At 38.2% G+C, this 23,905-nt stretch overlaps 1 protein-coding gene across 1 annotated transcript; it reads right to left on the minus strand.

The window, feature by feature from the left end:
- Nucleotides 1-16,042: 16,042 nt before the first annotated feature.
- On the minus strand, nt 16,043-18,881 carry LOC107881872 (uncharacterized). Its single transcript, XM_089052656.1, has 2 exons — nt 16,966-18,881; nt 16,043-16,273 (listed from the first exon to the last, which is right to left on the minus strand). The coding sequence occupies exons 1-2, from the start codon at nt 18,588-18,590 to the stop codon at nt 16,270-16,272; spliced, it is 1,629 nt and encodes a 542-aa protein (XP_088908782.1). The 5' UTR covers nt 18,591-18,881; the 3' UTR covers nt 16,043-16,269.
- Between the last annotated feature and the right edge of the window lie 5,024 nt (nt 18,882-23,905).

The following is a 23,905-nucleotide window of genomic DNA, read 5'->3' on the forward strand; positions in this document are numbered from 1 at the left end:
AGTATCCTGGCTCCTTTGTGCTGCGACTTCTTGTCGGAGTGCAGACATCTATTTGTCTCATCCTTCTAGAACTGATCCGGCGTCGCTCCTAAATCGCCATGTCTTGAATGCCTAGCGTCACTCTCCTCGACTCATGTCCTTGCCTGCTTGATTTCTCTCCATGGCAACACGTGGATTCTGGCTAGTGCTTCCAATATTCATAAACCAATAGATATCTTCTAGGAGCACGTATACTGAGAAGTCCCACTGGGCGTGCCAAATTATTCACTCGTTTTGATTTCAATCCTGTGATGGTAGGGTAACATTCCCCATTGGCTTGAAAACCCTTGATGGTCAACAAGTCAACTTTTCGTTTGTGTGTGAGCTTGCAACTTCTAGCAGTTTAAAACTCTAGCAGACTTCTAAAAAATAGATAACTTGCGCCCTAAGTTACTGAATTTTAAAACAAACAATTGTGAATTTGGGTGAGGAAAATCTCCCAAGTAAGTTCTTTTTTTGCCTCAGACTGGTGAGGACTTCATAATTTTTCACATTACAAAATTGGTAGTTAGAATAGATGAAAAGAAAGCACAAAAAAAAAAATGTTTAGACAGAATCTATTACAAGACCTAACAAAGAAATGCCGATTCAAAAAGACAACTGAAACTTTGGTCTTTGATTTCTACAGGTAGCAAACATTTGATTTGGATGTATTTGTATTGGATTGGCTTGTCAACACCTTCAACTTATGACTTATGGGTTTCAGAAAATTGATACCAACGCCTGAATTTGGCAGAGCTTTAATTTATCTCGGGCTTTGGAAGGCTCGTTGAATTGGCAGAACTAGGGCCTCTCTGGTTTGAGAGGGGCATATGTAATAACCCAAACTTTAATTAATATTTAACTATTAGTTTATTAAGGAAAAATGACACTTTTGCCCTTAGACTATTTTAGTAATTAAGAAGTTGACTTTTTGACCGGAGTTGAGTTTGGGAATTTTGTTTGCACAGTTGCGTAGAGCGCGACGAAACGAGTCCGTAGACACGTAGTGGGCTCGATTTGGAGTTTTAACGAAGAAATTACGGTCAAAATACTTCCAAGGGCAAAATGGTAATTTTTGAGATCAGGATTTTTTTAAACCACCGACTTTCTCTCTCCTGCCTCACTCTTCTTCCTCGCGACACAGCCCCCCCCCTGTTTCAACCCGCCACCTTCTCTCCTCCATAACTACCGCCACCGTGAACCACCGCCACGAGCGGATCCGTTCGAACCGTCGACCTTCCCCATCACTTCGACCAGCCTCAATCGTCGCCAACCTCGGAGCTCGCGGAGAAAAACCCGCGGTTTCAATCGAATTTCCAAGCTTTCGTTCTCCGTCGTCGGGCTACCGTCGGACGATCAAGGTATGGATTCCTACCTATTTTTCGTGACTTAGCTGCTGGTTGGGTAGGATTTTAGAAATTTCAAGCTTAGATCGTTCGATTCTCAACTTAAGTTTCAGCCGGTTTTGAGAGTGTGATTCCGGCCACTTCCGATCACTTTTTGGGGTAGGTCCAAGAACAAAAGTGGTTCCAAATTGGCTGTTTTACCTAAGTTAGGAGTTTGGGCCGGCGGTTTGGAGTTTTTCCGGCCGCCGGAAATTTCTCAAGCCACCCAAGCTGGCGTGTGGCGGCGCGTGGGCAGTCTGGAGGGGACCACTCTCAGTTTCAGAATGATCTCGTATTCTCACGAGTGTGTAGAAATTCGCGGATCTCAATTCGGACGTCGTTTGAGTGTTAAGCGGACTTTTACATTGTGTGAGTTATCCGAGTTCAATAGTTTCGAACCGTTGGATCGTGATCACTTTCAGATATGTTAACCTAGACCTTGCCAGGATTGTGTAGGATTCGACGGATCGTGAATCGGAGTCCCGGATACTCCGAAATCGCAAACCCTAGGATTAAAGGTTTAGAATCGTCGATCGTGTGATCGTGACGAATCTAACCGTCCGATCGAAACCAGATTCACGGGACGAATGTCCTAGGATTAAAGGAACGTAATGTGGGCATAGGAATAACTTTAAATTAATGCACGCACTTCTAGAAGCCGGGGGTCAGGTTTTATTTAAATATTTATATCAAGCAGTTTTATTAATATATTTTATTATGATATTTGAATCAGGCACTCGGGCACCAGTTGACCCGCAGGAGGGACCTTCCAAAGGTCCAGCGAGCTCGGACCAACTGTGAGTGGACTCTTTGTTTTCATAAATGAATTTATGCAATTTAGTTTCAGTATTTGATCTTGAACAAGTTTTATTCAAAGAATAGTATTTTATTAGTGAGACATGCTTTTAAATATTATGATTTGCATGTTGCCGAGTGGAATATCCTTTAGGGATATAGAGAAAGAGAATTTTTGTTAAACATCAGATAAATGGCAACAGAGTCCAATCTTAACGGAAATTCAATTATTTACCAGATCTTTCAAAACTTTGCTTATTATTATTGTTATTGTTATTTTCTAAGCCACTTGAGGTACCCAGATATACAGATGTTGCCTTCGGATATAATGATGTCCACGGACATCAGGTTGCCTTCGGATTTTATCGATTGCCTTGATTTAGTCGGCATGTTGACTGCCCACGAGTTCTATGGTACCCGGACTGCGTGTGGAGCGAGGCGCGGATCAGTTGACCAAGGTCCCCTGAATCCTGCGAGGTTGCACTCGGATTGACTTTGTGTCACCGAGACCTGCGAGGACGTGTCACCAATGGTGATGCGAGGGAATTGTGGATAACAGGAATTGACGGAAATAAAGGGGTACACCTTAGTGGTAGTTTTAAACTGATTTCAATGCTTTTAAGAGATTGATGTTGACCATGAACATGATTGACATATTTATATATGTATATATATAAGTGCATTGGTTTCAGTACGTATATACAGAAGAGAATGATTTTAGTTTTTATAATTGCTTTTACAGTGGGGTTAGTATGTTCATATGTATTTTCTAAACTTTGTTTTTGGGTCCACTCACCTTTTTAATGTTTTGCGCCCCAGGCTGTAGACGTGCATCCGAGAGCCACCACCGGGCATTTCCGCCTCCCGCTCTTCCTCGTTTTGATGTAGGGTTCCTTGCTTCACAAGTGGTTACCTCCTTTGTAAATAAATCTGTATAGTTGCTCTGACATTGCCCTGGAACGTATTTAACTGTTGGAACTTACTTATTTTTGTATACTTGGCAGTTGGTGTATATATTTAAGTGCTTGTTGACAGGTGTAAATTTTGGGAACGTTTGATTTACAGGAGGCTCTGCGAATTTTCGTAGAAGTCGGATTTAAGGGAATTAAGTTTCTAATCAGAAAAAGGGCAACCAAGTCAATTGTGCTCGGCACCCGCCAGGTGTCAATCACGAACAGGTTCGACTCGGATTCCAAAGTGGAATTTGGGTCGGGTCCTATCACATAAGTGGCTGAATTGATGGTCACCTGAGCTAGGACTGTGCTATGGTGCCTATTCGCTTTACCAAGGCTTTCTGTAAATTTGTTGAGATTTTCATATTTGTAAAAACTTGACTCTGCTTGACTTGGCTTTGTGCTGAACCAAATTTGTAACGAGAGAAATCTCGCTTTGTAAAACTATTTCTCTGAACTAAACCGACAACAGATGTTTGAATTCTAGCTGATTTGTTTGTTGTGGCTCAATGAGCTTTGGTTGCTTCGGTGTTTGAAGGCTTTTGAGATCAATTGATCACTTTGAGTTTTTCAGTTGATGAACTTGAGAGTTTTATCTTGATTGATTTTTTGGCCGTCTCTTTATCTGTTCACCCTCTCTCTTTTTATAGGAAATGTTTTTAGAATAGGGTTTTTAATCTTTGAATAATGGGCAGCAAATATCTCCAAAAGATCTTTCTTTCTTTTTTTCTTTTTTTTTTAAATGCCAAAGAAAAGAGAAGTTATCTATTCTGGCAGAGAAGAACCATCAACAGTCAATTCCCATGGTGGTCTTTTCCTTACTTTTTCTGAAAGATAACCAACTCCTCATTCTCTAACTGCTCTTGTGAAAACGCAATCTGCCATGATGGTCAGTTGCTTTTCCTGCTGCAACAACTCCCTTGCTCCCTACTTATCTCTTGAAAACATAGACTGCTTATCTCTTGGAAAGATAACCCTCTCTGATATAGAATTTTCTATGTATAAAAAAGGGTTTTGATCTTCTTCCCTTGGCTGCAAAAATTGGAAAAGTTTTCCTGCAAGGCCTACCTTTATTAACTCCCTATCAACTCTTCTGTAATAGTTGAAATCTTTAACTTTTCAAAGTCAGGTAATCATGTGGGGTTCTTCTGGGGAGACAAATTTTCCAAATAGGAAAAAATCTATTGATTTGCTTTTTGAAGTCAAGTGGCAAGAATTCTTCAGAAGTTTAGCTTTAATCCAATTTTTAGAGGTTTTTAATCTGTTTGGTGATGAATTGCTGTTCGTACTCATTATTATGTGTTCTTAAACCTCTGCCAAAAAACAAAAAAAAAAAGTGCGCCTTTAACGTTGATTGGGCTGCTTTTCTTTCAAGACTATTCATCTATCACGGGTTCGATAAATTTTGGGCTGGGTTTGCGGAATTTTGAGAATTTAGTCTGAGCTCTCCCCATTTCGCAGTTTCTTTTAAACATTAAGCCCAAGATAGGCTCATATTCGTGGGCTATATGAACAGGCTGGGCTTTGTAGAATTTAGGTCCAAACAGTCATTCTTTGCTGTGTTATAGCCTTTTCTTTCTTTTCATCTTTTTCGTCTATGTTTCTTGGCGGACATGAGAACTGCCCACCCTATCTTAGATAAAATACACATGTTATGCCTTTTATTTAGTCAAGCACTAAAACTTTTTAGATGATTTCATTGGTATAGTTCACTATTATTATGCTTGTGCTTGATCCTAAATATTGCTTGGACAGGGATCATCCAATTCTCGTCCTCTTCTCGCCCCAGCTGAAATCTTGATTTCTATGCACGTAATTGATCCCGACAGAGATGGAATTCCGCTAAAGAAGGCATGTCATCTTTTGTTTTTATTGATTAGCTACCTCTCTGAGTGGCAATAATGAATTGCTGGATATGTTTTTGTTGAGTAGGTCACAGATGCATGCAACCCCTTACTTTGGCTTATTAAGAAAAGTTGAAGCTGATCATGAGCCAAGAAAAGGTAGCCAAAAGATCATCAAAAGGCGATCCTGATATACGTATTATCAATGCATCGAGCCCTAGCCACATTCGAATTCATATGCATGCATATATATAAATTACAATTGTTGATGCTCAAAATGGTTGGGCCAAGATTGAGTCCAACTTAGTGATGAGGTGTGATGGATGATGAATAAATGTGAGGACCTTAAGCATGTGTGTAAAGACTTGGGCAAGCGATAAATGTAAAGAAGACAAGATATACGTGGTTCACCCTTAATGAATGGGCCACGTCCACGGAGAAGTATTCTCTCATTATAATGGTGTATGATTACATTTGTACATGGGGTTGGACCCGAATATAAATATGACAAGTGAGATGCCCAGGCCAGGGATCTAGGAGAGAGTCCCCGGCCCTAGGGTCTAGCTCTGAGACCCGAATCCTCTTCTAAGTGGAGAGAGGAAGTCCCCTTTTCACATGGATACTGTTCCCTATTTATAGGGAGGTGAAAGTGGGAGGTTTGTGTAGATTTCCGATGTGGGACTTTGTGCAAGTCGTTGTGGTGGCGACACGTGTCTGCCTTGGTGCTAGTTATTTTGAGGCTGGATATGCTCGGTTGATTATGGTGTAAACAACAATTATTTACGATGTTAAAGTGATGAAGGAAGTACATGTGTTATGCCTCAACTCCATTAGGCAAAAAACCAACTACTAAACCCATCTCAATCATCATATAATCATATTGCATGTTTTACTCATTCACCCCTACTCTTTGATTGCCACATTATTCATTCAGCTTACTCCTCAATTCCTCAACCCCACCAACCAAGATTCTTCATTATTGGCGCATTGACACACTTGAAATTGGTTGCACCCATGCACCATTTGTCTTTTATGATGCTCCCAGATTTTTTTTAAAATTGGTTTCCAGTTATACAAGTTATTAAGTTTCCACTTTTTGAAAATGCAATTGCATAAAGGTCATGCAATTATGCCCTTCCTGTTTGGCAATTGGCATATGATTGGATAGTGATTTACAGTAGTTTGGATATGAGAGTACTATAACATTGTAAGAGGATCCTAAAACTTATAAGTTACAAGATTTGGGTAGCGATTTACAAGTTTTTGAACCAGGATTACAACATTAGGGTTCACCTAATTCATAATGTTGTAAATACCCATTTACAAGGATATGGAACCACATTACAAGAAATTGGTAACTCCGGACCATGATGATGTAAATTGGATCCTTATTCTAGTAAAATGAGGGTTTACAAGACTAAGGGCCGATTTTACAATTTTGGGATACGAAGGTAGTTATACAATTTGGGTAGCGATTTACAAGTTTTTGTACCACGATTACAATGTTAGGGTTCTCATAATCCTTAATGTTGTAAATCCTTATTCTACAAGGATATGGATCCACATTACTAGGAATTGGTAAGTGCGGATCATGAGGATGTAAATTAGGTCTTTATTCTAATAAAATGAGAGTTTACAAGATTAAGGGCCGATTTTACAATTTTGGGATACAAAGGTACCATAACGTTGTAAAGAGGATCCATAAACATGTAGGTTACACAATTTGGGTAGTGATTTACGCACCATGATTACAACATTAGGATTCTCATAATTCTTAACGTTGTAAATCCTTATTTTACAAGGATATGGATCCAAATTATAAAGAATAGGTAAGTTCGGACCATGAGGATGTAAATTAGGTCCTTATTCTAGGAAAAAATAAGAGTTTACAAGATTAAGGGCCGATCTTACAATTTTGGGATACGAGGGTACCAAAACGTTGTAAAATGGATCCATAAACATGTAAGTTACATGATTTAGGTAGTGATTTACAGATTTTTGTATCACGATTACAATGTTAGGGTTCTCATAATCCTTAACATAGTAAATCCTTATTTTACAAGGATATGGATCCAAATTACAAAGAATAGGTAAGTCTGGACCATGAGGATGTAAATTGGGGTCCTTATTCTAGTAAAATGAGGGTTTACAAGATTAAGGGCTGATTTTACAAATTTGGGATACGAGGGTACCTTAACGTCGTAAAGAGAATCCCTAAACTCGTAACTTACAAGTTTTTGGTAACAATTTACAAGTTTTTGCTCCTGGATTACAACGTTAGGGTTCACTGAATCCATAATGTTGTAAATCAGCCTTTTACAAGGATATGAATCCATATTACAAGGAATTGGTAATGGTGGACCTTAGGGATGTAAAATAGGTCCTTATTCTAGTAAACAATAGTTTACAAGATTAAGGACCGATGGCACCTTAACGTCGTAAAGAGAATACCTAAACTCGTAACTTACAAGTTTTTGGTAACAATTTACAAAGTTTTGCTCCTGGATTACAATGTAAGGATTCACCAAATCCATAATGTTGTAAATCACCATTTTACAATGTTATGTATCCAGATTACAAGGAATTGGTAATTGTGGACCTTAGTGATGTAAAATGGGTCATTATTCTAGTAAAAAAAATGCTTTACAAGATTAAGGACTGATGACACCATAACGTCGTAAAAAGAATCCCTAAACTCGTAACTTACAAGTTTTGGTAACAATTTACAAGGTTTTGCTCATGGATTACAACATTAGGGTTCACCAAATCCATAATATTGTAAATCACCATTTTACAATGTTATGGATCCACATTACAAGACTAGGGATTAGGAAAAACCTTAAAGTTGTAATCATGATGCAAAACCTTGTAAATCATACCCTTTTTTTTCTTTCCTTTTTTTATGGTATCAAAGGCAATTGTCAAACATGAGACAAATTACCCTTAATCAATTCAAATGTTCCTTTTCAGAAATAAACTTATCCAAATATATAGTTTAATTTTATTTTGTATTTTCAAGATAAACTTATAAAGCATGCATTTCTAGGAATAAAATGTATAACATGATTGCAACCACGTTTGCAATAATGTGCATAAAATTCAATTGCAAGGACATAAGTTACGAATTGCAAAGAAAAATACAATTGCATTCTATTAAGCAATATTTTTATGCATTCTACTAAGTTTTTTGCACATGGATTACAATCTTTTGAACATACAATTAATTATGAAGGATTTATCATTAGTGAGAGATCCTACGTTTCATAATTGTGCAATAATGATAATTGAAAGATTGAAATGCAAATGGGACTACCTTTTTTTATTTTTTTTGGTCGAAATCGAGTTTCATTAAATAGAAGGTCAAAGCCAAATTACATCAAAATGAACTCAAATAATTGAGTTCACACAAAATGTAATACAAACAGACATAGAGCCCACTATAAATAAAACTAACAAAATGCATAAAGCAGACATAAAGGCATTAAGCCCACATAGAGGCCAAGAGCCCACATAACGGCAAAAAGCCCACAAGGCACAACACAACATTAGGAAAACCTAACACCATTAACAGATATGTGCCGCACAATCCTACAGCCACAAACCATGCCACCATAGCAAGCCGACAACCACCAAAGAGAAACCAGTAACCAACATAAAATGGTGGTGAGTAAGCCACCCCTTGGCGGCGCTAGAAGAGAGGGGGGCTTCGGTTGGGAGCTTTTTTTGCTTTGTAAAGGGTTTATTTTCGATGTCATTGAGCTGTTAATATTGCCTTATATGCAAATGGGACTACTTTAATTGTCAATTGCACTACTAGAATGCAAATTACCCTACCTGTTTGTCAATTGCATTGACAAATCACATATTATATTTACATTTTCAATTAATTGTGCACAAATAATGGCAATTGCTCGACTAAAATGCAAATAGTACTACTTTCTTTGTCAATTGCACGACTGGAATGCAAATGGCACTACCTGTTTGTCAATTGCATTGACAAATCACATTCACAATGATACAATGCCCATACACTAATCTCAAAATACAACTTTATGGTACAATGCCCATTCACAATGCTAATTGGATGATTGTTTCAATTGACACATAAACTATGATATAATAGTCAAATTTACTTTAAAAGCTTATTCTCAATGGTACTATATCCTCATCAAAGCCAACATAAACTTCACTCATGTAATTGAAAGTATTGTTCAATACATTCACTCTACATAACCAATAATTATAAATCTAAAATATTAAGTCATTATGTATATTTTTAAAAAAAATACAATCTCCAAATACAATGAAAATATTACAAATTCAAATAGCCAAATAAAGACTCCAAAATAGTATATTAGTCGTGTACTTGGCCTAATTCTTTACCCCAACCTGAAAAACAATCACGAAACTATCAATAAAATGAATGGAAACATAAAGCAATATGCTAATATGAAAACAATTACAAATTCATCATTGTAAACAAAAAAAGAACAAACCTACAACATAATTAACTTGAATAGAAAGCAATATGCCAGTTTGGGGTAGAGATTTGTTATTTTCTTTTTCCTTTTTTAACTTTTTGGATTGTATAATGATCATCAATCTTATAGGCTTTGAAACGAAGCCTAAGAAGGAGATTGAGAGACCATGAGATATAGATATGAGAGAGACAATTATGGAGAAGAAAGAGAGAGATACCTGAGAGGAGAGGAGTCTTGTTCGTCGCGTTGTCTCGTCGTCACATGAGGAGGGGAGGAAAGAGAGAGAGAAGAGAAACCCTACCCTAACTCGACTTGAAATGTCAGGCTGAAGGAGAGTTTTTGCTTCCTCTTTTTTTCTTTTTACCTACAACATCCGATTTATCCGGTAACTAACTCAACGGTGTGGATAACTCCACATCACCAACTATTCATCCAATGGTCTATAACAGTGGGCGCATCCATGCGCCATGCCCATCGTAGAATTTTCCATCCGTATGACCTAATATTTTCTATCTGTTTTAACTTTTATTTATTTTACCCTTAATTAATTCAAATATTTTCAGGGGAATAAACTTGTCCAAATGTATGGTACAATTCAAATGTTATAACTTGTATTTATTTTACCCTTGCAACTCTATGGTATTGCAAACATGCGTTTACGTGCTTATCTTCATATCTTTTTTTTTTTTTTAAACAATAAAATGGAAGTATACTAGTATTCCAAGTGTCACAACCGACACAAAGAAGACCATGCTTGTGATTTCCGATGCATACCTTAATCAAAATAACGAGTAGCCCTTGTTATATACTACCCACAGCCAGAAGGAATATGAAAAAAACTAATTAAAAATCCTAACCTAACTTGGACAACAAGTCCTTATTAAAAAAGGAAAGTAAAATAAAATAAATAACTTAAACTAATTAAACTCCTAAAGCCACTTGGAAAAGCCCTCACTCCAGCTTGCACTCCAATATCTCAACATCCATCATGCCGACTTGCAATCTCAGACAAATTTCCTTATTTTGCTACAACACATTCACATCTTGACAACAATGCAATCGACAAACAGACTCTATGTAATTGCCATTCAACTTTGCAAAAACCGACCGACTGATTGTCAATTGCCAAACAACCTTTATTGTCAATTACCAAACGACCTTTGTCATTTGATTATTTTTCTTTTCTATGTATCTCCTAAATTAAACACCTAAAGATCACAAACTATGGAATTTAGTTCATCTAACCATTCTGATTATGCAAAACCTTAAGAAAATATCACAAAAAAGAAACATACATATTAACGTATCATATAACTAACATACAAGAAAAGTAAATTGTCCAAGCTCAAAAATCATGATCATATATAGAACTGGGAGTTGAAGCAAACAATAAACTGCACCAGAATCCAAAAAAAAAAACACAACACTAGAACAGAGAAATTGCTCACGAGAAGAGCAAAGGAGATAAAAATCACATATGCATATCAGCATACCTAATTGTCAATCCATCACATTCATATCAGCATAACCAAATTATCAAAAAATAGAAACGAGTAAACAATGGGAGAGGATCACAGAACACAGATTAAAAGTATCAAACTAAATGATTGGAATGCAAATGGCACTGCTTCGTTTGTCAATTGCATGATGGAATACAAATGGCGCTACCTGTTTGTCAATTGCATTGACAAATCACATATTGTATTTACATTCTCAAAATTGAAAAGGCTGTCAATAACATGCAATATGCGTACACTACTTGCAAAATTGGACTAACCAATTAGTAATTGGATTAAAAAATGACATATTTGATTAACAAGTTTGTATAAATATGTCCACAATTAACGAAGTAGGGGATATAATTTGTATGAATATTTGAAAAAATAATAAATGACAGGGAATTAATCATAAAGAAATCAGATTAATAGTTTTTATCATTATTTATATTTCTCATAAATATGAGTTTAGTGAAATCTCATACTCTGATACACAAAATAGCAATGGTGGGTTAAAGGAATATGAAAGTTCACACCCTAAGCCTATTAAATAGACGACAAATGAATTAATTAGACAAAAACCTTTTACCTCAACCCCAATTCAAAAACACTAAACCCCAAAATCTAACCAACTTATACCTAGATACCCATCACAGAAGAAGCTAAAAAAGACATGAAGATCAAGAGGATGAGAAGTGCTTACCCGTCATAACATCTGAGTTTTATTGTGTGATCCGTTGGCAACGAGGAAGAGGAAGATTGAGGTTGAGTTTTCCCAAATTTTATTCAGACTCACCTTGTCTTAGATAGTTTGGAGTTGATATGCCAAGCAATGTCATAAATTTCAACCTGCCCAGCCATCACTTAAGTAGCAGCAAACTCGATGTCGAAAGAAAATCAGACGGAGAAGAAGATTTAAGAGCGACCACGACGTTCTTGTTTCACACCCTGCCTTTCTTCTTCTTCTTCTTCGTCTTCTGCTACTTGCGTTCCTATTTGGGTTTGTTTTATTTTATTTTATTTTAACACTTTAACCTACAATAACAAGTTTCCAGTTACTAGCTTCAACGGTGGAGATTAGCCCTTGTACTATTTTCTCAATCTAACGGTCAATAGGACCTAGCGCATCCATGCACCAGGCCCACCGTAGAATTTTCCGTCGACATAGACCCAGAGAGAGCCACACTTACATAATTGATTGGGTTTTACAGTAATGGTAAGGGGATATTAGAATACAACTGGTTCATAAACAATCATACACCATCAGCAAACCCAAAAACCCCAAAAAGAAAAAGAATCAAATTTGGTTGCTGAGTTGTGATTTTCTATTCAATTTTCGTTTTGCTTTTCTTGCTGTGTTTACTTTGAGAAATAGTTTAGTTTCCAGTGATCCCCAATATCCATAAAATCAATTTACTAGCAAATATTTTTGGACTCAATTTCCTAATCATTGGATGATTCATATATGAAATGAAACAACTTTGCCAAATCAAATCCACCCAAAATGTAAGAGATGTGATTTACAGATTAGAATCCAAGGGCTGCGGTGAGTATAAATCAAATTCTGCAGCAGATAACAACAAATGACACCAGAATGATTCCAACAACAAACTAAGAGAACTGTCCAAAGAGAGTAGTAGCAAACCAACACAACTTTGAGGATGGCACTGGCATTCATTTTTCTGGTTTCCACTGGATGGCCTTGTTCTTAACTTCTTGAATGCTCCACTTAGAATCCATTGACCTGTCTGAGAATTGGAAATCAAGCTCTAAACAAAGAGAGAGACTTTACCAACAACTGACACAACAAAACAGCTAACATAAGAGATCCAGTTTTGAGAACGACCAGATTAAAAAATGAATCTGCAGGACACCATCCCCGGCAGGTCTCAAAACAAACAGCTACTGTCCATCCAGAGTCTACTGAGTTGGCAATCTCTAAATTCAAGTAGCAAATAAATTTTGATTTTGAAAGAACACTAATTAGCTACAAACCAAAGCTATGGTCAATCCCCAGTTCCTGAAACATCAGAAAAGGAGAAATTTTCATTTACAAGCGTAAGGGATTTAAAACAACATAGACAAATCAGTCAGAGACCTGATTACTTAATAATTAGGACCTAGGGTTCCTCCAGTCACCAATACCTAGGTTCGCCATAAAAACAGTGACATTTCCAGTCATTCCACCCAAAAACTGAGGTGCTTCAGTATTTTTTACTCTTTTTCTTACTTATTTTTTGGTGAAATAACTTCTTGTGCAAGCATTGTTAACAGATGAATCCCAAGGACAATATCTAGTCCAACACACTCCTTGCCATGACAAAATATTTATCTGATAAATGAATATATCATTTGTTTCTAAGGCAAACCTGATCACATATAAGACAGGCATCACTTCTTTCCATCCACTCAGGAATACGGCAGAGGCGAAAGTGGTGCTCGCATTTTGTGATAAATTTTGGATTCTCTGTTTCATACTCTGCATGTGAAGATACAAGCTTAAAGCATTAGCTACCTGCGGTTTAACATAGCAAAATGATGCAGAAATGGACTTTTCTTTGTTTCCTATAATCAAGACAAAATGAATCATACAACAAAAGAATTAGTTCCCTGAGTTACTGCTGGTACAGCACCTTCAAGACAAATGGAACAGACATCCTCGTCTTCTTTTGCTAAAACAAGAGGCTCATTTGATTTTGAAAGTTCTAACCCCTTTGGTGAGGTAAAGAATATTCCGGAACTTTGCAGTCTGATTCCCCAAGATGTCCACAAGTAGCTGAAGTATCAAAACTACTGCAACTGATTGTTTCCCTGACAGAATCAGGATCTGTTGATCGTGAACATCCAAAGACCATATCATATGGCAAAGGTGGAGGAGGGGGTCTGTAAGTGTCTGGTGTTGATGCTTCCAGATCCCAATGAACCAGGAGTCCTGCACTGAGTGCAGCGGCTGCGACATCATGAGATCTTAAGGACTCTTGCTCTTCCAAAACTGGTGGACACTGAAGAAAAGAGTTCTAAAAACAGAATGAAATCTTAATACGCATAATAGACCACTATTTGATTAGGAGAAACAAGCACAATTTTCCACTCTCCTAATATTATGTGATACAATTATTTCAACTATGAGTCCTAAACAGTCAGCCACACAATGATGAGCAAACTATAATATGTAACAAAAAGGGAAGTTGGAGTGAGAAGATATACGGACATAGAAATACACAGGTGCTCCGTGCAGTTGCATATAAGCTTTTCTGGAAGAAGAAGAAGAAGAACCTCCCATTCTCTGCAGTTATTCATGTTATGCACCCAAAACCATCCAATATTGGGGCACAGCTTCCTGTTATTTGGCATCATAGGCGACTGAGAAGTCAAATGCTATAGATTCAAAAGAACTAATATGTTCGTATGAGTTAAGGAGATTATAAACTACAAAACTAAAATGATATTATGTTACTAAAACCGAAAAGAAGCAACATCGAAGTGCTTAAACATATTTAATAACCCTCAAAAGAGGTAAAAAGAAGACATAAGAGTTGACAGATAGAAAATACGGCCATAAACAGGCAGAAAAATATTGTAAAGAAGTCAGCAGCAAAATTATAGACAAAGGAACCAAATCCAGCTAACAAAATAGAAGCTACACCCATGATTTATAGACAAAGGAACCAAATCCAGCCAACAAAATAGAAGCTACACCCATGATGCTATCATTCCAGATATTTCCTGCTATGAATTACAGCAATTGAAACCATGATAGATACGAAATTTCGAAACATGTGTACTTGAAATTAGTGCTGGTGTTGCACTTCGAATTCGAATCCTCAAAACATATTCCATTCTTTGATGTTACATATACAATCACCTAACTTATAGTATTTCCAGCATGAGAACAAAAATATGACCTATAGATAGAATCCTCAATACCTTTCCTTTGCTAAAATGAATAATACAAACAGATAGCCTGTGAAAGCTTCTTAAACTCCAATTACTCATATAACTTTTAACTCATCCAATGCTATCCGACTCAACAAAACTTTTTCCTAAGAAAAAAGCAAAGACAACGTGAGTGCCTTCACAAAGAAACCGCTCAAAATAGAAACAACCCACAAAAGAAGAAGAATAAGAAAAAAGGCAGAAAATATCCCTGCTTAGTGTGATGACAACTAAAATGGTACAAAAAACAATCCATGATCTAAGCTTTTTTAATTTCTTGTTTATATTTTTTGATTGATCCTTTAACTTCGCATTGGCAAACCTGATATTAGCTGAAGAAAGATGAGTGTTTGTGATGTAGAACAGCCCGTAGGTTTAGAGTAAATACTTGAGCAATAGAACAGAGAAGAAATAAGGGATCGAGGAGAAGAATTAGAGATCGAAGAGACGAAGGGAAAGGGAAGGAATCAGAGTTTAAGTCAGGAAATTTATCATTAATCAAGTCTGCCTTAAAAGATTACAAACAACTCCATTTATAGAGGCATACCCTTTTTAATCTAGGAAAAGGAAAAGTAAACTTTAAGAAAATAGGAAAGCAAATTAACTAATAAGAGATCCTTCAACAACAAGGAATCTTTAACTGAATTAGGAAAACTAATCCAAGTAGAATTAGGAAAACTAATAATATGCATTCTGCATCAGTTTGAGTTGTACCTGCATAGTAGTAGTTAGGCCTACTTTTTTCATCGAACTTACTGAAATCTTTCAGGACAAAAATGGGCAATCAAAGATTCAAGGATGACTGGGATTGCAGTCGCCTAATTGCGAAAGTTCTTGATCCTGATGGTAAAGTTTTGCCAGCTCAAATTTCCAACAAGCTTAGACAGCTTGGACTGAAAATGTGGCCATCAAGCCTCCATATATGTTGTTCTGGGAGGGTTTAGGGGAGGTCCAAAACGTGGAGACTTAGTGCACTTCTGAAACACAACGGTGTATTTTATTTTTGGTCAAACATGAAACATAACAGGGTATAACAGACTAGAGTTGTGCTTAGCTGAAACTTGTGACTATATACTTTGACCATGTGAGGTGAGGTGAGCCATTTAACCATAACAAATGAAGAAACATGAATGAACAAACGAGACCATTATTCGAATAAATAGATTACATAAGTAGTACGACACAGCCATTCTTGAGTTTTGATTGCAATCAAAAAGCATATCAAAATAAGTTATGTTTTCTTGCCATTACAAAAGCAGAGTCAACCTGACCACAAATATCTTATCTTAAATAAGCTAAGACAACACTAACTAGCTTGCAAGGTCCTCTCCTCATAGCATGAATCTTCTCTTGACAATTTACCTGTCCCCAAAAAAAAAAAACATAAATAACAAAATTTGAGCAAACCCTCCATAATGAACAAACCGAAAGAGAAGAAATCAACATTGGATTAGAGTCCAGTAAAAACAATAGTAAGATTATTATAAGTAATCACAATTCCACACCTAGCATTTGAAATGGCAGGATACTAGCCGGCATTGCATATGTAACAAAGACATATAAGACAGATATGTGGCAAAAGTTGTGCCACCCTAACATAGTGCACATTCTTGTATGTGTTACTATAACCCACAGAGATTTGACGCCAAGGTACAATAAGGGAACAATATTAAAATGCATAGAGGGAGAGTGAATTATACAAATTGTTGACCACTATAAATAAGCATGATTTCCTCACAACCAGTTAAGAAACACTCAAAGAAACTACAAACATAGGAAAAACAGGAGACCCTTAGTACTTCATCCACGTTCAATATTTAGCAGGAACTTGGATAATTCCATATTAAGCCCAAAACAAAAACAAAGAAGACAGATATAACTAGCTTTCCTCTATCTGTACCTATTTATGTGCATATCTCGTATTACAATCAGATTGTTATATGAGTAAAGCACTGCAATATATACATGTATGAATATACAAACACACTATAACTGTGTCATAGAATAGATTACCCATATATAATGCAGAGTTATGTGGGCATAAAACAACTTACAGCACAAAGCAACCAATGACATGAGCCTGATGTGTATGATGTGAGATGGGGTTGTGAGACCGCAAAGTATCGCATCCAAAGAAGCGAGTAGCCACTAGTTTGACCTCCCTTTTGACAGCTTCCATCTTCGGTGTGAGTTCATACGTTAAGACAACAACATTCATCTTCTCAGCTTCTTTACAAACATAAAGACCTGGGCGCGGGAATGAAGTCATAATAAAGCAGACTTTTGGACCTCTTAAGTGCACAAACTTATGGAAGTAGGGAAAATCAAATTCAAAAGGCAGAACTGGCAACTGCAGAGTTGTAATAGTTTCCGAAGAATCATCATCGAAAACACGGTAGACTACAATCTCACTAGGCGAGTCTGGGTGATACTGATAGGTGAACAGGAAAGACTCGCTGTCATGTGCCACGTACAAAGCAGTTCCATGAAACCCAAAGGGACCACCGGAAAACAAAGGACCAGGAGCAGTGAGTGTTTCCCATTGTGGGTCGTCTTTGGCGACGTCAAAGCAAAGCACCCCGGGGGAATGGGGAGTGGTCGACACAAGGATTCTGGTGCCCATAGATGCATACGATAAGTATACACCATCTCCGGCATAGTGATCGGAGTCGGGATCGAAAATCTCAGGTGGAGGAAGGTCCTTCCATTCTGATTCTCTGTCTTCCGGGTCGAAGACCTGGAAATATGGAGGGTTTAAGTGACATTCACCGCCAAAATAACCGCAGAGAGCATAGAGTTTCCCCTTCAGCTCCACCAGCAGGGGTTGAGCTTTTGGTGAGAAATTCTTAGACATATCATCTAGGGCTCTCACTTCAACAGTTCCATTGGTCTCTTTATACACAGGTGGTCCGAATCGCAGGGGTTGAGCTTTTGGTGAGAAATTCTTAGACATATCATCTAGGGCTCTCACTTCAACAGTTCCATTGGTCTCTTTATACACAGGTGGTCCGAATCGCAGGGGTTGAGATTTTGGTGAGAAATTCTTAGACATATTATCTCGGGCTCTCACTTCAAGAATTGTATTGGTATCATTGGTGTCGTACCCATGAAGTTGTTCATACAGAGCTGGTCCGAATCGCTGATAGAAGGACTCGGGATAAATTATGAAAGACCAAGAAGAGGGAGGGGTACAGGGTTTAACGCCGCCTGCGAAAAGAATTTGGGATCGGAAGACACCGCAACCCATGAAGCCGGGAAGATCCTCGCTAGCCATAGAAACCAGATAGTGTAATTCACTACTGCCTTTGGAGCAACTCGGGCATTTGTCTCTGAATGAAAAATATCTGCAAAAGCGAGATTTTGCTTCATCATCACCATCGGTAGAATTAGGGTTGGGACAGGAGCATGATGATGATAACAAATCGCTCAATTTAATAACATGGATAACGTAAGAAACGACCGTCTTCTTCAACTCCATTGAACATATGTACAAGGACTCTCGTCCAGCCAGATCTTCCATGCCGCCGCCATCATTCCCCTTGATATGGCTGTTGCTAACGCCTGCGTTCCCCTTTTGCTGGCTGTTGCTAACGCCTGCGTTCCCCTTTTGCTGGCGGTTGCTGCCGTCTTTCTTCCCCTTGATCTGTCTTTTGTTGCTACCGCGCCGGTTGTTCGTCATTCTAATTGCTATGGAGGTAGGGTTTTTGATTTGTCTAGATTCACGCTTCGCTCATTCATACAACGCTTTCTCGAGTCATCTGTGAATCTCTGGGAAGGGGGTTCTCTGCCATTGACGAGTTTCTCAAACTCAGACAGGTGCTTGACTCAATGGCAGTAGAGGAAGAAGGCGAGGGCAGAGAGCATGCCGAAAGTGACAAATGGCGACTCTTTTAGTTCCCTAGGTCAGCAGCGAAGCTTGTAGGATTGGAACGGTGGCATATGACGATGGCGCAGGGGATTGGGGCAAATATGCCTTACGGATAAGAGTTCTCTATATTGGGACCGGCTCTTGAGCTCAATTGTTTTTTCTGTTGGAATTTTCAGAGATTTAAGCCCAATTGAAAATTTTTAAAATTTTTGGGCTTACAAATTCACAATTAGCCCAATTCTCATTCAATCATCCCAAATGAAATCTAGCAAACATTAAATTTAAAATTACAACCCAATAACAAAACAAAAACACAATTAGCCCCATCTTCCCCTTGTTCCTTCTCGGAGGTCCCTTGGCAACAACACACAGAGGCATCTTCTTCAAACCTTCTCTATTAAGATCCTTGTCCAGCCCCTGCATGTAGAAAAAGAGATTTCACCTTGCTGTTCATAATATGTTGAATTGAGCTTGATTTGTATGTTAGGTGGGATTTTTGTAAGTTTTTGTTGGCGACATAATACTAATCAACATAATAAAGAGATTGTTTTGAAAATTTATACAAGTCAAACATAAATTTTTAAAAATATTTTACCCGATCTCTTAGCAAAAAGAGTCGAGAGAAGCACCAAAAAAAAAAAAATACAGAGAGGGAGAAAAATAATTTAATTTTATGCACAACCAATAATTTCACAAATTAAACTTACATGGGTATACAGTATAAGTGGTGGTCTCATGGAAATCTTGATTAGGGGCGGGGTCATGCGCAGAGCGGGTCTTGATGCAGGTATGGTGGTGGTCACGTCTTGATGGGATGGGATCTTGTCACGGACAGCATGGGTGGTTTCGCTTATCGCGGCTTTTTGGTGAGGTGGTGTGTTCTGGGAGCCGAGGTCGAGCCGTGTTCATTTTGGTTCGTAATATCTGGGCAGCTCGGCTCGGTAGGTACCGAGCGTCAAGATCTTGATGCAGGAGCTATGGAGGTTGAACCTTTTCCTCTGTAGCGCCGAAACCTATAATGAATTTTCGTGAAAAGTTCATGAACCCAGGTGGGATCGGAGTGCATAAGGAGGATCTGGTGGGTATGGAGGAAGATAAACTCACAATAGAGGATGATGATTTTGAAGTCTCGAGGGTACTCGTGGTCCTTGCATTCGCTTTTGCACCAAGGTGAAGGAACGACTCTACTGTCCCTGGCGGAACGCAATTATAATCAAACTAATGGGCAGGACCCATACATACAACTTCTTATTAGCTCGTCTAAGACAAAAATGGAGTCTTTTGAAAGGTGCAATAAGTTTGATTGACCTGGAAAACAACTTCTATGTTGTACGCTTTGTGATTGAGGAAGACATGAGGTACGTTTTTTCTGGGGGACCATGGGTAATTGCTAGGCAATCTTTAGTGATGCAGAGATGGAAACCAGGATTTGATCCTAATGAAGCTACTATCACTCGTATGGCTGTGTGGGTGCGTATTACGGGTTTACATGTTGAATGGTTTAATCCTGAGGCAATTAAACATATTGGGGACCTTATTGGTGTGACTTATCGCATTGATACTCATACAGCTGCTCAAGCTTGAGGCAAATATGCTCGAATCTGTATTGAACTGGATTTGACCAAGCCATTAATTGCTAATGTGCAAGTTGAGAATAATTGGTATGCCATAGAATATGAAGGACTCCATTTGGTCTGCTTTGGATGTGGTATTTATGGCCATAATAGGAACCAATGTCCATCTGAAATTAGAGTCCATAAGGATACCCAAAAGCCTATGGACGGAGAGTCTACATATGATAAGGAACCTGTTGGGGTTGATGTTGATATTGGGACTTCTTCTGGCACTAAGGATGCTTATGCAGCTACCTCTGCGGATTCAAGTCAATTCGGTCCTTGGAGCCTGTTTAAACCTTTTAGGAAAAAAAAAAAATGAGCTTACACATGCTGACGGCAAGATCAATGCTGCCAAACAAAAATCTGGTTCCATATTTGATCCTTTGCACTCACAAAATGAGATAAATGGCCTCCATGAGGCCCTTGAAGTGCAACCTCCTGTTGCCACTCCCCAACCATGCTTCCCAGACCCTGCGTGTGCTGAGGCAAAACAAATAGGCGAGACTACAAAGCAAGTCAAGGGAAAACAGAAAACTAAAGGTAGACCAAGGAAAACCTTGGGGGATATTTCCAACAACGGAAAAGAGAAAGATGCTGCAACTAATACTCCAAAAAATAGACAGGTTGATTTTAAGCCACGTCTCCTCAAGAAGACTTCCTTGTCGAACGGATTCCAAGTTCGCAATATGGACATCCAGGAAGAAACGTTGGATGGCCTCTCTTTCAATCTGAACAAGTATTTGAAGGAGAAGGGGATTGGGGGTGACCATGCCAGTAAGCCTGATATCGAAGGGCATGACCCCCCTAATATTGATCAAAATACTGATTCAATGATTTGTGGTGATAGTTTTGTGAATAACTCTGGTGGAAGTCCAGACATGGATGTCTTAATTGGTAATGAGGTAAATAGCCATCCTCTTACTGTTATTGTAGATTCTACTAGGCTTAAAAAAGCCATGATAGATGTTAAATCTGGAGTTGTAGGCTCTGCCTCTACCTTGGTAGAGGCTTTGAGCTCTGCCTTTTAATTTAGGATCTTTATCCTAGAGTCCTTCTATGCCATTTCCTTTAATGATATTGGTTTGGAATTTAAGAGGTGCTAGGGACAAATCCCTCCCCATAATACTTAAGAATATTATCCAATTAAATCATGTTGAGGTGTTGGCTGTTCTTGAACCAAGAATAAGTGTGATAAAAGCCATGTGTGTTGTTAATAGCCTGGGCTTTACTAACCATCATATTTTGGATGCAAATGGGTTTTCGAGTGGCATTTGGCTTTTATGGAATTGTAGCAATATTCAGCTCAATATTGTGGCATGTTCCAGCCAGTCAATTACTGCAATGGTTACACAAGGTTCATCTTCTTAGATTCTTATTGTTGTATACGCTCACCCTTGTCCTGGAATAAGAAGATCCCTCTGGAACTATTTAAATGGAGTTTCTTCTACTAATAATCTTCCTTGGCTTGTTACTAGGGATTTCAATGAAATTGTTGATAACTCCGAAAAGAAGGGAGGCAGAGCTGTTCATTGCAATAGTAGGTTTGCTGACTGGATTGGTCGTCATCATTTAGTGGATCTTGGTTTTTCTGGAGCAGAGTTTACTTGGTGCAAAAAGAATGTTCATGGTGAAACTCTCTCGGAGAGGTTGGACAGAGGGCTTTGTAATATTACTTGGAGACATAAATTTCCTGAAGGTTTTGTTAGGCACCTCCCTAGAGTGAAGTCAGATCACTGTCCTCTCTTGATCTCTCTTAATTTTGCTCAATACCCACGTTTGGAGTTTAAAATTTTTAGATTCCAAGCTATGTGGATGCTGCATCAAGGCTTCAAAGATTTTGTTTCAGCCATATGGAATAATTCTAATGGTAATGCTATGTGCAAGACTATCTCTCTCACTAAGGCCCTCACTGACTGGAACAAAGAGGTTTTTGGTAATATTTTTCAACAAAAGAAAAGACTCATGGCTAGGTTGGATGGCACTCAAAGATCTTTGTGTAAGAGGACTATTCCTTTTCTTGTGGAGTTAGAGAAAAAGTTGCTTGGTGAGCTGAATGTGATTCTGGAACAAGAAGAACTTTTTTGGCTTCAAAAGTCTCGGAACATTTGGCTCAAGGAATGTGATAAAAACACTAAATTCTTTCATCTTTCTACAGTCGTTAGAAGGAGAAGAAATAATATTGAAGGGTTGAATGACAATGATGGAAATTGGACCATAGAGAAATCTAATATGCAAGCTATTGTAACTTCCCACTTCAACGACCTTTTCTCTTTGAAGACCAGAATTGGTGAGATGGTTGATCTTCCCCAGTTTTTCCCTGACTTGGATACTACGGATCTGAACTCTCTCAACAGTGAAGTAACTGATGTTGATATTAAGCTTAGCCTTTTTTCTATTGGAGGGCTTAAAGCCCCTGGACCCGACAGTTTCCTAGCTAAATTCTTCCAAGATCATTGGACTTTATGCAGCTCTGATATTTGTGATCTGGTGAAAGAGTGTTTTACCTCTTCAAGCTTGCCTGACAATCTTAATAACACCCTTATTGCTCTTGTCCCAAAGGTCCCTAATGCTTTTGCTATGTCTCAGTTTAGGCCAATTAGTCTATGCAACACCTTATATAAGGTCGTTTCGAAAATTTTGGTTAATAAACTCAGACCTATCATGCCTAAGATTGTTAGCCCTAACCAGGTGAGCTTTGTTCCTGGCATGCAAATTGTGGATAACATTATTATTGCTCAAGAGCTTCTCCATAAATTTCGGAACTCTAAAGGCAAGAAAGGCTTCATTGCTTGGAAGATTGATTTGTCCAAAGCATATGACAGACTTTAGTGGCATTTTATCAAAGATGTGCTATGGGAAGCGGGTCTTAGAGGCAGAGTGTTGGAGTTGCTTATGCAATGCATCACAACAATCAAGTATCAAGCTATTCTCAATGGTGAAGTAACTGAAAGTTTTCAACCAGCTTGCGGCATAAGGCAAGGAGACCCCCTATCTCCTTATAACTTTGTTCTTTGCATGGAAAAATTGTCCCACATAATTAATGGTGCTGTCCTTAGTAAAAAATGGAAACCAATTAAGGTGGTGAGAGGTGGGCCTGCAATTTCCCACTTTTTCTTTGCAGATGATCTTATCTTATTCGCCGAAGCTCACACTCAACAGACTACAATTATGCATAATTGTTTGGAGACTTTTTGTGGTTTATCTGGGCAACAAGTCAATTTTGACAAATCTAGGATCTTCTGTTCTCCTAATACAAATCATGGTACCGCTACCCAAATTGCTTCCATATGTGGTTCTCCTCTTACTGATTCTTTGGGAAATTATCTTGGTGTCCCTCTTATTCACTCTAGAGTGAAGAATGATACTTATAGCCATGTTGTTGCCAAAGTCCAGCAGCGCCTTGCTTCCTGGAAAAGTCATACGCTATCTATGGCTGGCAGGTTAGTGTATTTACAAGCCATTTCCTCTGCCATCCCTATATACTCTATGCAAACGGTCCAATTTCCTGTT

Source organism: Prunus mume, linkage group LG5, assembly GCF_029339155.1.
Source record: "Prunus mume cultivar Tortuosa linkage group LG5, ASM2933915v1, whole genome shotgun sequence".
Lineage (NCBI taxonomy): Eukaryota > Viridiplantae > Streptophyta > Magnoliopsida > Rosales > Rosaceae > Prunus > Prunus mume.

What these genes read in the sequence shown, in the direction of transcription:
- LOC107881872 (XM_089052656.1), bottom strand. Translation starts at nt 18,590, where the DNA reads ATGACGAACAACCGGCGCGGTAGCAACAAAAGACAGATCAAGGGGAAG.